The sequence below is a fragment of the Camelus bactrianus genome, chromosome 3 (genome assembly GCF_048773025.1).
Source record: "Camelus bactrianus isolate YW-2024 breed Bactrian camel chromosome 3, ASM4877302v1, whole genome shotgun sequence".
Lineage (NCBI taxonomy): Eukaryota > Metazoa > Chordata > Mammalia > Artiodactyla > Camelidae > Camelus > Camelus bactrianus.
Window position 1 is genome coordinate 115,918,052 of NC_133541.1, and position 14,380 is coordinate 115,932,431.

General features: G+C 40.0%; 1 protein-coding gene and 1 long non-coding RNA gene across 6 annotated transcripts in view; one reads left to right on the top strand and one right to left on the bottom strand.

The window, feature by feature from the left end:
* Positions 1-14,380, top strand: part of LOC123615440 (uncharacterized) — a 41,654-nt gene that overhangs the window by 19,500 nt on the left and 7,774 nt on the right. The gene's annotated exons all lie outside the window — the stretch shown is intronic.
* ZFP62 (ZFP62 zinc finger protein) overlaps positions 7,935-14,380 on the bottom strand; it is a 28,602-nt gene continuing 22,156 nt past the window's right edge. For all 5 annotated transcript variants that reach the window (XM_045513086.2, XM_010950292.3, XM_045513089.2 and 2 more), the window contains one exon: positions 7,935-11,797. In XM_045513086.2, coding sequence (XP_045369042.1) covers positions 9,084-11,797 — 2,714 coding nt within the window. In that variant the 3' untranslated portion in view covers positions 7,935-9,083. The remainder of the gene's footprint in view (positions 11,798-14,380) is intronic.

Here is a 14,380-nt window from a genome sequence, read left to right on the forward strand (position 1 = left end):
AGCTGCCTTCCATTGCCTGAGTGTCCAGATGTTCGAGTCCCTGGACAAGGGCCGCCACACTGCCAGACTTACCTCACACACCCTTCTACAAATGCTGCTCATTCCAGGCACAATTCTAAGGACTCTAATAACACTAACTTCCCCAACCCTCATTATGACTTATGAGGTTGTTCCTATTATTATCCCAATAAAAGGCAAATGAGGACACACAAGCAAAAAATGAAGGTTTAATTACTTGACTAACATCACCGGGGAATAAGTGAAAGTGTCCTTATTTGAACCTGGGCTTTATGGCGGAGAGACCCTGCTCCTGGCCACTACACTGTGTCACCTCTCTACATGGGATTCACACAGATTCTTTCCTGAGTGTAACCGATACTGTTCACAGCCTGAGAACTGCCAGGTCTAAATGAGAAGACTCAGTGGAAAGAACTGAGTTAAGTAGTCTGACTTCCTTCTCTGTGTCTCCAGCCAAGACCCTCAGCTGAGGCTGGGGAAGAGGCATGGAGTGACCTCCTAGGTCAGGGAATCCCCTGGAGGACCTTGAGGTCCTGATGCAGACAGACATCAGGTCCCCACTGTCTGTCCTTAGCTAACTGGTCCTCAGGTGACCTTTTCTTGGTTTTTGAATCTCACGACAGATGAGTTTCCCTTGCATTTCATGACTGATACTCAGTACCATTGTATTCTTACAGTCTCTGTATATAAACCCAGGTGAAATTATTTTTCAGGCTTTCACTTTCAGACAAATTCACTAATAGAAACAGAGAGTGCACTCCTATGGAAGGCTTTTCTAAACTCACTGTTCATTAAGATCTTCCCTTCCTGCTTTCTTCCTCCTCCCTCCACTTGCTCCTTCCTTGAGTTCCAAAGGACTGAACTCACTCCAGTCTTTCCCATACTTCTCACATCCATAAGCTATTGAGACTTTTAGTAAGTTTCAGTTGTTTCCACCCCCCATCCCAGGAATTTTCTCACTTCATTTAAAATTTCTAATTTACTGGCATAAAATTGTGATATAATAATACCTTATTAATGTCTGTAGCATTTGTAACACAAAGTTTTAGAAATTCGCTAAGACTACAGCTACAAGGGAATTTATTCAAACTGTTATAACAGGAAAGTTTCAAAGGGAATGTCTCTCCAAATGTGAGGAATACGAGAGATTTTAAAGGGGAAAGAAAGAAAAGCAGCACTGCCTGCTCCAGTTTTGGTGGGTTTTGGTCAAGTAGGTATTGCAGTCTTACAGAAATGAGTTGTGTTTCTTTCTGATTTGGCTCATCTTAGCCCGTTACACCCTGTTCTCAGAATTGTCTCAAAGGAATTTAGGAGTGAGTTGCTGTTCTCTTGGTTTCAGAGAACAAGGTCAGGGTATGTGCACAGAAGGAAATTGGACAGTTCTCCATATTCCTCCTTTTTATTCCTGACTTTGGCTATTTGTGCACTTTTTATCTTGATCAATCTCACCAGAAGTTTGTCAATTTCATTAGCTTTTCTAAAACACATGCAGGCACGCGCGCACACACACACATACGGCTCTGTGGATTCTTCATGTTGTACGTTTGTTTTTCTATTTTGTAAATTTCTGCTCTTTATTACTTATTTTAACTTTCTTTGGGATTTATTTTGATTGTTGTAACTTTTTGAGAGATGGCTTATGTGATTAATTTCCAAGTTTTCTGATTTTCTGAAATGTCTTTCAAGGCTATAAATTTTTCTCTAAATACTGCCCAAACAGTAGCACTCTGGTTTTGACATGTAACATTTTCATTATCATTCAGTTGAAAATAGTTTCTTCTTTGAACCATGATGTTATTTTATTTTTCAATATATGAAGAAAGTTTATTCCAAACTCCAGGCCACACAACACAGACACATATAATTGATATTCACATCGAGGAATTGAAATAAATACACACACCACCTGCCACTGTCTTCCAAAACTGTTTCTAATCACACAGACTAATTCAAGATCCTCACTATGTGACAGTAATTTGAAAGACAAGTAATGAAAGTAGAGAAGTACATTGCGGAAAGTTATTGTATGCCAGGCACTTTGCACATCTTATTAGATCCCACAACATCCTGCATGGTGGGTGTTACAGAGCACTAAGAGGACACAGGCTCTAAGAGGCTAAGAAATTACCTGAAACTTCACAACTAATTAATAGGTGATATAGTTGAGATTTCAGTTCAAAAAAACTTTGCCTCTGAAGGTTAGTCAGATACTGCAACATCACAATGACTCCCAAATTAAGATGCATAAAAAGTACTCTGAGTTCTTCACAGATATTATGTAAAATATGAGGCAAGTCTTAGTAATATATCTAAATGTAGCCACTGGAAAGAAGTCCCTCTTCACTTCATCTGTAATTAGGATTTAGTTGTTCATTTTGCAGATCCTTACAGTAGTAATTAAACATTCCTTCTTTTGTATTATATGTGTTTTCAAACTGCTATTAAAGACAATTGGTCAGCATTTTAGCATTTTGCTGCTAATGCTCCACAAACATGGACAGCCAAAAAAAAATTAAGATGGTCCTGTGGAACACAAACCACGGCAACATATGGTATGCATTTAATTCTAACAAAGCATGCTTCTTAACCTCTGGGTGTCGCTCCACCATTTATAAGGCTATTCATTTCCAAGGAAGGTTCAGTTTCCAAAAGCAGGGTAGCAGACCCCAAGTGTGTTGTACAGCCATTCAGATGCATATAATGGGTCTGGATGCCTTTAGCAAGTGCATTTAGCACATGCTCCCTAACACTATCATATGTACTTACGATCTTCCCCTAGATGGTAAGCCCCTTGAGGGACAAGTGCCACGCCTGGTATCTCCCCTTGTGACAGAGTAGCAATACTGTCACATACAGAGCAATGTGCAATCTCTAAATTGCTCTTGTAGATAAGCCGCCCGACTATACTGTGACCTTTGCCACATCTTGCAGATGAGGCTCGCAGAGGCTAAGCAATTAGCTCAAATCATAAGCTAGTAAGTAATGTTTTCCTCTTGCCCACAACAAAAAATATTATTCCTTGTCTTGCAACTACTTTATTATTTTCTTCTTCTAAGGTTTGTTTTGTTTTGTTTTGTTTTACTGAAGTAGTCAGTTTACAATGTTGTATCAATTTCTGGTGTACAATTGTTTCAGAGATATATATATATATATATACATATATACATATATACACACATATATTCGTTTTCATATTGTTTTTCATTATAGGTTATTACAAGATATTGAATGCTCCTTGTGCTAGAAGAAACTTGGTGGGAATGTAGTTTGGTGCAGCTATTATGGAAAAATAGTTCAGAGATCCCTCAAAAAACTAAAAATAGACTTACCGTATGATCCAGCAATCTCACTCCTGTGCATATATCCAGAGGGAACTCTAATTTGAAAAGATACATGAACCCCAAGTTTATAGCAGTACTGTCTATATACAATAGCCAAGACATGGAAATAACCTGAATGTCCATTGACAGATGACTGGGTAAAGAAGCCGTGGTATATTTATACAATAGAATACTACTCAGCCATAAAAAAGAATAAAATAATGCCATTTGCAGCAACATGGATGGACGTAGAGATCGTCATTCTAAGTTAAGCCAGAAAGAGAAAGAAAATTACCACATGATATCACTTATATGTGGAATCTAAAAAAAGAAGATACTAATGAACATATATACAAAACAGAAACAGACTCACAGACATAGTAAACAAACTTACAGTTACTGGGGGAAAGGGAGTCGGAAGGGATAAATTGAGAGTTCAAGATTTGCAAATATTAACTACTATATAAAAGTAGACAAGTTGGAACCATTATTTAAAAATGTATCTGTAAATGTCTGAATATAATAGGGATGTTAAAAGTATTTTAATTCAATTTCAATTATTTTAAATTTGTTGAGATTGACTTTATGGCCCAGCATATTTGTCAATTACCACCCCCCCTTAATTAAAACATAGTTGACATATAACATTGGGTAAGTCAATTCTGACAATGTTTCATATGTGCTTGACAAAAAATATGCATCTTTGACACACTGGTGGGATGTTCCATACATGAGTTAGAATGCTTGTTAATCTTGTTGTTTAAATCTGTATCTTTACTAATTTTTAGTCTGCTTGTCCTATTACTTTAAGAGGTGTAAGACAATCTCTCATCCTAATGGTAGATTTTATGTTTCTCCTTTGACTTCTCCATGTTTGCCAAGTCCTGAGCTGTTATTAGGTACATGCTGACTTAAAACTGTTCTATCTTCCCAGTGTTTTCTCTTCCCTGAATCTTTTGTCTTATGTAACAACTTCCTTTATCTCTAGGAATGGTTTCTGCCTTGAAGTCCCTGTTGCATCTAGTATCAGTAGAGCTACACTAGTTTTCTATTGGCTTCGTGTAACTTCTTTCCATTCTTCTACTTTCAAACTTTGTACCCTTATATTTGAGTCTCTTCTAAGCAGCGATATATTGGGGTTTTGTACTTTTGCCCTATGTGCTATAGTCCGGATGTGTTTCCCCAAAATTCACAGGTTTGAATCCTAATGCCCAGTGTAATGGTGGTAGGAGGTGGGGCCTTTGGGAGGTAATTAGTTTGTTCTGGCTGCTATAACAAAACACTACAGACTGGGTGGCTTATAAACAACAAAAATGTATTTCCAGAGTGATTGGAGCATGGTTGGGTGGGCACTTTCTTCAGGGTTGCAAAATTCTTGTTGCATCCTCACATGGAAGAAGGGGCTGGGGAGTCCTGTGGGGTCTCTTTATAAGAGCACTAATCCCATTCATGAGGGCCCACCCTCATGACCTAATCACAAAGACAGGCATATAAGGAAAAAAGGCAGCATGACTGAAAGCCAGCAGAAAAGAACAGACTCACACAGACTTCACATTAGAATTATTGGGTACATGTGTGAAAACAACTGCTTAAAATATTTAAAGATGTATTTGGCAACAGTCTGTAAAACAGGAGGAAAGAGAATTGGTGAGCTAAAAAGTATGTTTGAAGTAGTTATCCAGAACGCAGCATGGAGATACAGTCTGACATCTTTGTCATTTAGTGAAATCAGATTAAATGTAAATATTGGTATTTCTCGGCTTAAGATTTACCATCTTTTTTTTCTTGTATCACCCCCTTTTTACTTACCTTTTTGATTAAAACTTTTTTCTATTAGTATTGAAATTATGTTCTATTTTTGATTCCTCTAGATTTTACAATATTCATCAGTCACCAAAACCTTCACCCTAATATAATACCTCAAACCTTTTTAATCTCTCTTGATTTATATATCATTGTCGTCTGGTATTCTAAGTCCATTGTAACAACTCTAGATTTTCATTGTTTGGTATAAAATGTTCAGTTACATTTGCCTACCTGTTTTGCTCTTCATTTCTTTTTGCATCTCAAAACCCCATCTGAGATCACTTTCCTTCCACATTAAAATGCATTAAAATTTCCTTTAATGAGGGTCAGCAGGGAATGAGTAAGAGACATTTTTGTCTTAAAATGTGCTTATTTCATCCTCACTCATAAGATAATTTCATTGGGTAAAAAATTTTAGGTTGACAGTTACTTTCTACTTTCATACTGACTTTACATTCTACTCATTTGGCTTCCAGTGTTGCTGTTGAGAAGTCTGTTGTTCCTTTAAAGATAATTTTAATTCTTTGGCTGTTATTTTTTCCCTTTGATTTTCTGCAGTTGCACTATGATGTGTGTCGATGTGATTTTATAAATCTATCCTAGTTTGTGTCCTTTGGGCTTTTAAATCTATAGATTTGTATTTTTCATCAGTTCTGAATATCCTCAGCCCCATCACCTCTGCCCTTTGTCTTCTGTCTTTGCCTTCTAAGACTGTGATTAAATGTTAGAACTTCCCAGTGAGATCTTCCCATCTCTCTGGGTTTTCTCATATTTCTCTATCTCCATGCAGACCATCTACATTTTAAAAAAAAGTCTTTTTCTATGTTTTTGGTAGGAAACTGACCCAAATAACCTAGCCTACCCTTTCCAGAAAAAAAGTATTGCCTCACCTTTTCAATATTTTTCTCTTTTCTAGACTTTGAGGTTTTCTAGTCTAGATTTTTAGATTTATATACTTTATTTCTATCCTTCTAGTGCTTGCCCATGACATTTTGCCATATTTAACTCAAAATCTAGATAAACAGCATCTTGACCCTCCTCCCAAATAACACAAGCACTTTAGCCTGCGTCACACAGATCTTCCAGCTTCCAATTTACCTATTGTCCAATATTTCAATTCTATTTCTTTCAGCCTTGAGAATTAGATGTGGCCTTTTTTAAGTGTTTTGATTTGCCTATATATGTCAGAAAACTAATTTTTCTCTTTGCATATCAAACGTTCCCTGGAAGTGGGTGGGGCTTGTGGTCCCTAAACCAGCTTGAGTCCAGAGGAGGGCCTGCACCAGCTCATTTGATCTGCACCACAAAGTCTGGGATGGAAAGACCCCTTCCTCATCTGGGATCAGTCCCAGCAGCACACATCCGGCCTGAGGTAGGCTCAAGGCCTGAGCACTTGGTAGACTGCAGCCCATTTTCTGTGTCTGAGTCAATGGAGGCTGCAGTGGGAACATGCCCTGGTGTTCAGTGGGCTGGGACACTCTGAATCCCCATGTCGTAGCCGTCTTCTACCTTGTTATCTAACCTGTGTCTCTCTCAAAAGTACATGATGCAGTAGGTCCAGGTGGAGCTCATGCAGGTGTGTGTGTGAGGGGGTTGGGGGCCTCAAGCCACTGGCACACCAACAGCCCTGGCCACATGAAAACCTTAAGTAATCTGATCATCTCAGTTAGAGCTGGTCCTATATTCAGCAAATGAAAGGATGTTGACGCTCAGTGGCCACTGGAAATCAGTACTCTACAGCCTCTTTCCTTTCTGCCCACTGTGTACCAGGCCTGCCAAGGACTGGCCACCCTGGAGGATGCACGAGCATTTCCGATGCTGCCTTTGATCAGGCCATCCTATTTCCCACTCCTCCCTCTTAAAAAGACCCAATCAACATCCTGTTTAGATGTCACCCTGCCTCCCTTCCAGTGGCTGCAGCTCACTTTCCTTGCAACATTCATGGTTTAGTTCAGCATCCATTAGGGCGGCTTTGTGTGTGGTCTCTCCCCACTACCTACTCCTGCTACCTAGTGCCTAGGACAGTGTGCCTAGCAGATCGTCAACAAGTACTTGCTGAATAAGTTAATACAAATCTGTGGATGGGGTCAGGTTTGCCAGTGCTGCATGTAGAGAAGGACAAAGAGCAGGAGTGGCTGTGACATTCCCAAGTGGAGCTGAGTGGCAGAAATGCCTTCCCTCTCCTTTTTCTACCATAATCCTCCCACCTCCACCCCCACCATCAAAACTTACCTTGTTTGAAGGCAGAGTGAGAGAAATACTCCTAGAGAGAGGCATGTGTATAGAAAAAGGAATCCTGGAGAGAACCAGGAAACTATGTGACCAGACACTGTTCTCTTGTTAAGAGTAGATTTTGCAGCCAGAGAGACCTGACTTAGAATTCAGCCTCTACTGAAAGACCCCACCCAGAGTATTCTCAAACAGGTTACTTAATTCTCAGAAGACTCTCTTTTTACTCTGAGTTTCCTAGTTACCCGCCTTATATATAGTTAACAATACTGTGTTAATTTCTACTCTTCCCAAGAGAACTGTTTCTGTGTAACGACTGGACCACTCACACAGCCTGTCCACTCCCAGGGGTTAGGATCCAGCCCCAGCAGGATCAATCCAATCTGCACTTCTCCTGACGGAGGCGCCACCTAATTTCTCATGAAATTTGAGCTACTAGCCCTGTGGGATGAGTCCCCTGCTGCCTCCTTGGTTTGGATTTGGTATAACTTACCCCACAAAGATATGACAGACAAGTGGCTTTCTCCGTATGCTACTCCACCTAAAGTATGTCACAGCCTGTTTACTTTTGAAGAATTGCTTTATTGGAGTTTCACCTTACCTTGCCTTGCAAGAGCCACTATCTGGCTCTTCATGGCCAAGAGAGTGAGCCCTCAACAAAGTATGCATAACATTTTACAACAGACAATACACACACATAATGAATGAAATCTTTACAATAACACAATCCAAGACAATCAAACATTGAACAGGTTAAGAATGAATTTCCTACTATCCCTTGATTACTAGTAGCTACTTAGCTTTTTAGTTCCCGCGATAAAATGCCCTCCTTCTCAGCATTCCTATTCATAGGAATCCCTGAATCAATTCTTTCTGTGTAAGGTGCAAATTCATGTTGAGATGTGTTCCATTAGTCATCGAATGTGCTGAATTTCTTTCCATGGTAAAACCCTTCCTTTGTAGCATAACATGTGAGGTTTTCACTTATCACACATTCATCATTCATTGAGGGGGTTCATTTGAAATTTTAAGTTTTACCCATTAAAATAGTATATCACAACATTACAACAGGACAGCACAGTCAACTTGCATTTATTTATGAGTGACTCTCTCTTATCTCCTGTTAGATTTATAAGTCTACACTTTTTACATTTCCTACAGTGAAATCCAAATTGTGTTTCAGAAGTTGCCATCATTCCCCCGAATCATTTAGTTATGTCAAGGTTATACTTCATGATCACTGCTATCTGGGTTTATATTCCCTGAAGCCTCTCTCTCCCTGAATTTGCCTACTGGAGGTCCTTCTTGGGTCTTTTCCACTGACCAGTGGATAACTGGGATTCAAGGCTATACCTGAATTTCCTACATTTCTGTTCAGAGTTTACCCAAATGTGAACTTTCTGATGGTGACTATATGACTTCTAATTGAAGTCTTTTCCTCATATGTGTGTTTTCATTTATGTCCAGAAATGTCTGCTCCATCACTTTGACAGGTTTTATCCCCAGTACAAACTATTTTACATTCCATAAGGGCTCAATTACTTTGACACTGGAACCTTCTTTGCTGGCTATGATTGAAAAATCACAGAAAAAAGTTACTCATGAATTCACCTATACTATGTAAATTATAAGCCATGAACAATGACCTCAGATGCTCTTGTAAGGTTTTTCTTCCACTTGAGTTCTTTGATACCTGGTAAGCTCTGCCTCCTACAGAGACACACTCATCCTGGTCCCATCCAGAGCATTCCCTCCCTCATGAGTTCTCTTCTGTGATGTGCCACTATGGCTTCCCATACTTGTCACATTTAAAGGTCCCTCTCCAGTATGGGTTCTTTTATGCTTGGTGAGATTTGATCTGATATTGAAAGCCTTCCCACACTCATTACATCGGTATGGCTTCTTTCCTGTGTGGATCCTTCTGTGTTGGTCAAGGACTGATCTATAATTGAAGGATTTCCCACACTCACAATTATAGGGCTGCTGTCCACTGTGGATACTTTTATGGTTGATAAGACTCGAGTGTGAGATGTACGCCTTCCCACACTCATCACACCTATAGGGTTTCTCACCTGTGTGGATCCTTTTATGCACCGTGAGGCCTGAGCTGTTCCTGAAGGCCTTCCCACACCTGTCACAGATATAGGGCTTTTCCCCTGTATGGATCCTCTTGTGCTGAGAAAGGAGTGAGCTGTAACTGAAAGACTTCCCACACTCGACACATTTGAAGGGTTTCTCCCCAAGATGGACTCTTTTATGGCTTATGAGGGTTCTGCTCGAGAAAAAAGCTTTCCCACACTCATCACATGTGTAGGGTGTCTTGCCAGGGTGGGTACTTTTATGGTTAATAAGGCTTGAGTGTGAGATGTAGGCTTTTCCACACACATCACATTCATAGGGCTTCTCACCAGTATGGATTCTTTTATGCACTTTAAGGCTTGAGTTGTTTCTGAAGACCTTCTCACACCTGTCACATTCATAGGGTTTCTCTCTAGTGTGGACCCTTTTGTGTTGAGAAAGGAGTGAGGTGTAATTAAAAGATTTCTCACACACATCGCATTTGTAGGGCTTCTCCCCAAGATGAATTTTTTTGTGGTTTATGAGGGTTCGGTATGTGATAAAGGCTTTTTCACACTCATCACACTTATAGGGCTTTTCCCCAGGGTGTACACTTTTATGGTTTATAAGGCTTGAGAGTGAGATGTAGGCCTTCCCACATTCTTCACATTTGTAAGGTCTCTCCCCAGTGTGGATTCGCTTATGTACTTTAAGGCCTGAATTATTTCTGAAGGCTTTTCCACACTCGTCACACCCAAAGGGTTTCTCCCTTGTATGGATTCTTTTATGCTGTTCAAGGGCAGAGCTGTAATTGAAGGACTTCTCACAATAAGTACATTTATAGGGCTTCTCCCCAAGATGGATTCCTTTGTGGTTTTTAAGGCTAGAGCGTGAGATATAGGCTTTTCCACACACATCACACTTGTATGGTTTTTCCCCGGTATGGAGCCTCCTGTGGACCTTGAGTCCTGAATTGTTTCTGAAAGTTTTTCCACACACATCACATACATAAGGTCTTTCCCCAGTGTGAATTGTCTTATGTTGAAGAAGAAGTGAGTTATAACTGAAGGATTTTCCACACTCCTTACATTCATGGGCTTTCTTACCAGGGTGAATGCTTTTATGGACGGCGAGGCCTGAGCTATAGCTGAATGCTTTGCCACAGACATCACATTTGTAAGGTTTCTCTCCTGTGTGGATCCTTTTATGCACTATAAGGCCTGAGCTGTTCCTGAAAGCCTTTCCACATTCATCACATTCATAAGGTTTCTCTCCAGTGTGGATGACTTTATGCTGAATGAGGAGAGAGCTATAATTAAATGATTTCTCACACTCATCACATTTATAAGGTTTATCTCCAAAGTGGATGCTTTTATGGTTTAAAAGTGTTCTGCAGGTAATGAAGGCCTTCCCACACTCGTCACATTCATAGGGCTTTTCCCCTGTGTGAATCCTTTTGTGGACTCTAAGGCCAGAGCTATTACTGAAGGTTTTCCCACAGATGTCACATTCATAGGGCTTCTCGCCTGTGTGGATCCTTCTGTGGACTCTGAGACCAGAGCTGTTCCTGAAGGCCTTCCCACACTCGCCACATTCATAGGGCTTCTCCCCAGTGTGGATCCTCTTATGCTGATCCAAAACAGAACTATAATTGAAGGATTTTCCACACTCATCACACTTACAGTTCTTTTCCCCAGAATGGGTGCTTTTGTGGTTTACAAGGCTGGAGTAGGACATGTAGGCTTTCCCACATTCCTCACACTTGTACGGCTTCTCCCCAGTATGGATCCGCTTGTGGACACGAAGGCTCGAGCTGCTCCGGAAAGTCCCTCCACAGTCATCGCACTCGTAGCGTTTTTCACCAGTGTGCATAATTTTATGTTGAACAAGTCGGGAATTATATTTGAAGGATTTCCCACACTCATCACACTTATGTGATTTCTTAACAGCACTGGTTTTCTGTAGACTGGAGTGAGAGTTCCCATTAACGCTCTCCATGCACTTGCCCTGTTCACTGCTTTTCGGTTCTGCAGGGACAGTCTGGTGTGCAGTATGTTTTGAGCTCAGATGTAAGCTTTTCTCAGATGCCTCATCTTCCTGTTCTGTCTTTATATTTGCTGTATTCTTGGCTTTGCCAATCTTTTCCCTGATGCCACTTTTGTCTTCCTTCATTCTTTCTCCCTCAGGCTTTTCCAACTGATCCTCTACCTTGCTATCCCAATCACAAGTTTCACCAACCTTAGATTCCTGCATATGATCTTTGTGAAGACCTTCCACTTTTAGCCACACAGATTCTGCATTTCCAATATTTTCATACTTTTCAGTTGACTCCTCATCCTCAGTGCCCCTCGTCTTCAAATGTGACACTAAACCAAGAAAATGAAAATGATACCTGTTCACTTGGTTTAGAAGAAACTGAAGGAATTACATCCGAAAGCACTCATTCACTCAACAAATGTTTATTGATGGATACAACACTGGACAGGCCAACATTTCTGCCCCTGTGGAGCTAATGTGAAAATGCCAGAGCCCTGGATTGTCAATGGAACAAAGAGCTTTTCTATTCTTGCAAAACAGCTTAGCATGAAGGCAAGTTGAAATGGGTTGAAATAAGGCACAGAACCAAGGGCAACAATGATCAGTTTTTGAAAAATGCCACCTAGTCTTGGAAAAACAGAGGGTAGAAGGAATCTCTGAAGAATTAAGAGACAGAAAGATTAGTAAGACAAAAGCTAAGAAGACATAATTAGCAGAAGGCAGACAAAACTAAAGGAGAAATGAGTACATGGGTAAAGGTATTGGAAAGTTGGTTATGAAATCATGAGGACAGTCAGGTCAGAGATAAGAAAGAAAACGAGCTACAGCTGCCTGCTATTGGTATGGCCTCCTGGATTTCCACCCCAAAGAAAATACTGACCCTGGAGAGCAGTTTAGTCAGGGAGGAACTCTACATGGAAGAACATATTCTGGCCTTCCAGGCAAAGAGCTTTCACTCCTACTTTATGAACAGGCTAACTTGAGTCAGAGCATATCAAAGATCAGAAGCTAAAACACAAAGCATTAAGCAAAGGAAATAATACTGCCTAGGTTCAAATACCTAGAAGCTGTGTGACCTCAAGAAAGTTATTTAACCTCTTTATGCCACAGCTTCCTCTTCTGTAAAATGAGGGCAACAGAACTGCTGTATTAAATAGCCTATATAAAGCACTGAGAACAATGCCAGTCACCTGGTTAGTTCTATATGCTATATCACCTATTTTATTATTCAAACAAGGCCAAGTTACTGGATCAGGGCTGGAACCTGAGGATAAAGCACAGGACTCAGGAAAGGTAAAATCCTTCTCCAGCCAGGGGCCAGGCAGTGACTCTCTGTTCTCCTTAAGGCACTCTACCCACAGCTGGCTACCTACTAAAAGACTGACTCCTGAGACATCTCCCACCAACTTAGACAATCAGACATTTGTGATTAGGCTGAGTTAAAATTCAGACCTCTTCTCTTACCCTGGGTGTCAGACTCTCTTGGTCAGTACTCTGTAACTCTATTTAGAAATTCTATATGTGAACACGTGACAAGGAAGCAGGGGCAATAAAAGAGAAGTAAGATATATACTCTGGAGTGGACATGTATAAAGAATCACACTCATCATCCAACTTATGCTAATGGGTTTGGAGTGACAAATTCTGAATTAAAATGAATAGAACAGTGGCCAAGAACTCAGAATATCACCAGGAAGATAAAATAATAATCACTCAGTAGACATTTAAACCAAAGGTGGTTCACCTGAAAAAGCTTCACAAAATGACTGTTAAGTAATATCAGATAAGAGATCATTAGAAATCACCGAGAGAAGACAGCACAACCTAAGTTCCTTGCTCCCTTTCTTTACTACCTGGGGCAAAGCAGTCCATGTCACTTAAAATGTGAGGGCTAATGGGTGGGCAGTGGAATTCCAGACCATCAACAGCAACACACCTTTTATCTGTGCCGAATCCTGCTCCTACCACACCAGGGATCATGTTCCATCCATTCCCTTGGCCTTGGCCCCTCCAATGCTACTCACCCTCAGCCCACAGAAAGGAAAGATGTTCAAGTTTCTACAGCCTTAAAACCAAATCCCCTAAAATTGCCAGGAAAACACAAAAAATTTATCAGGAGGGGCTGGGAGGAAGGGCTACAAGGGAGGAGGACTAGCCACACTAGATAGATAAATACACCAAAAAGCTGCTAAAATTAAAACAGTGTGATATTGGTGTATAAATAAACAGAATGGAATCAAAATCTAGAAACAGTCCCAGTTACACACAGAAATCAAGTATATAATAAGGATGGCATATCAAATTATTGAGGCAAAAAGGGTCTTTTTAATAGTGTTGAAACAACTATAAAGCCACTTGGAAAAAATAAAATTAGGTTCATTCTTTACACCACACACAGGAATAAACTCCAAATGTAGCAGAACTCTAAATATTAAAAAGTGGCACTATACAAATTTTAGAAGAAAACACAGGTGAATGCCTCTATAACCTGAGTACACAGAGAGTGTTCTGTGACCCAGATGCAATAAAAGACTGATAAATCTGACTGTATAGAAATAAAAGTAAAATTGCATGGCAAAAATATCATAAGCAAAATCAAGAAATAAATGACCAAGAGGCAGAAAATATTTGCAACATACATCATGTGTAAGGCCTAGTACCCTAATATTCAAAGAATCTTTAAAAGTTGGAGAAAAATAGACTAAAAATCCTACAGAAAAAATGGGCAAAAGACGTAATAGACAATTCACAAAAAGAAATACTAAAACAGTCCTTAAAAGTATTTTCAGTTTCACTCATAGTAAGAGAAATGCAAATAAGAATTATACTAAGATCTCCTTTCTCATCTGTCAGATTGGCAAATAGTCAAAAGCTTAATAGCATACTCTGTGGGTGAGGGTGTGGCGAAACAG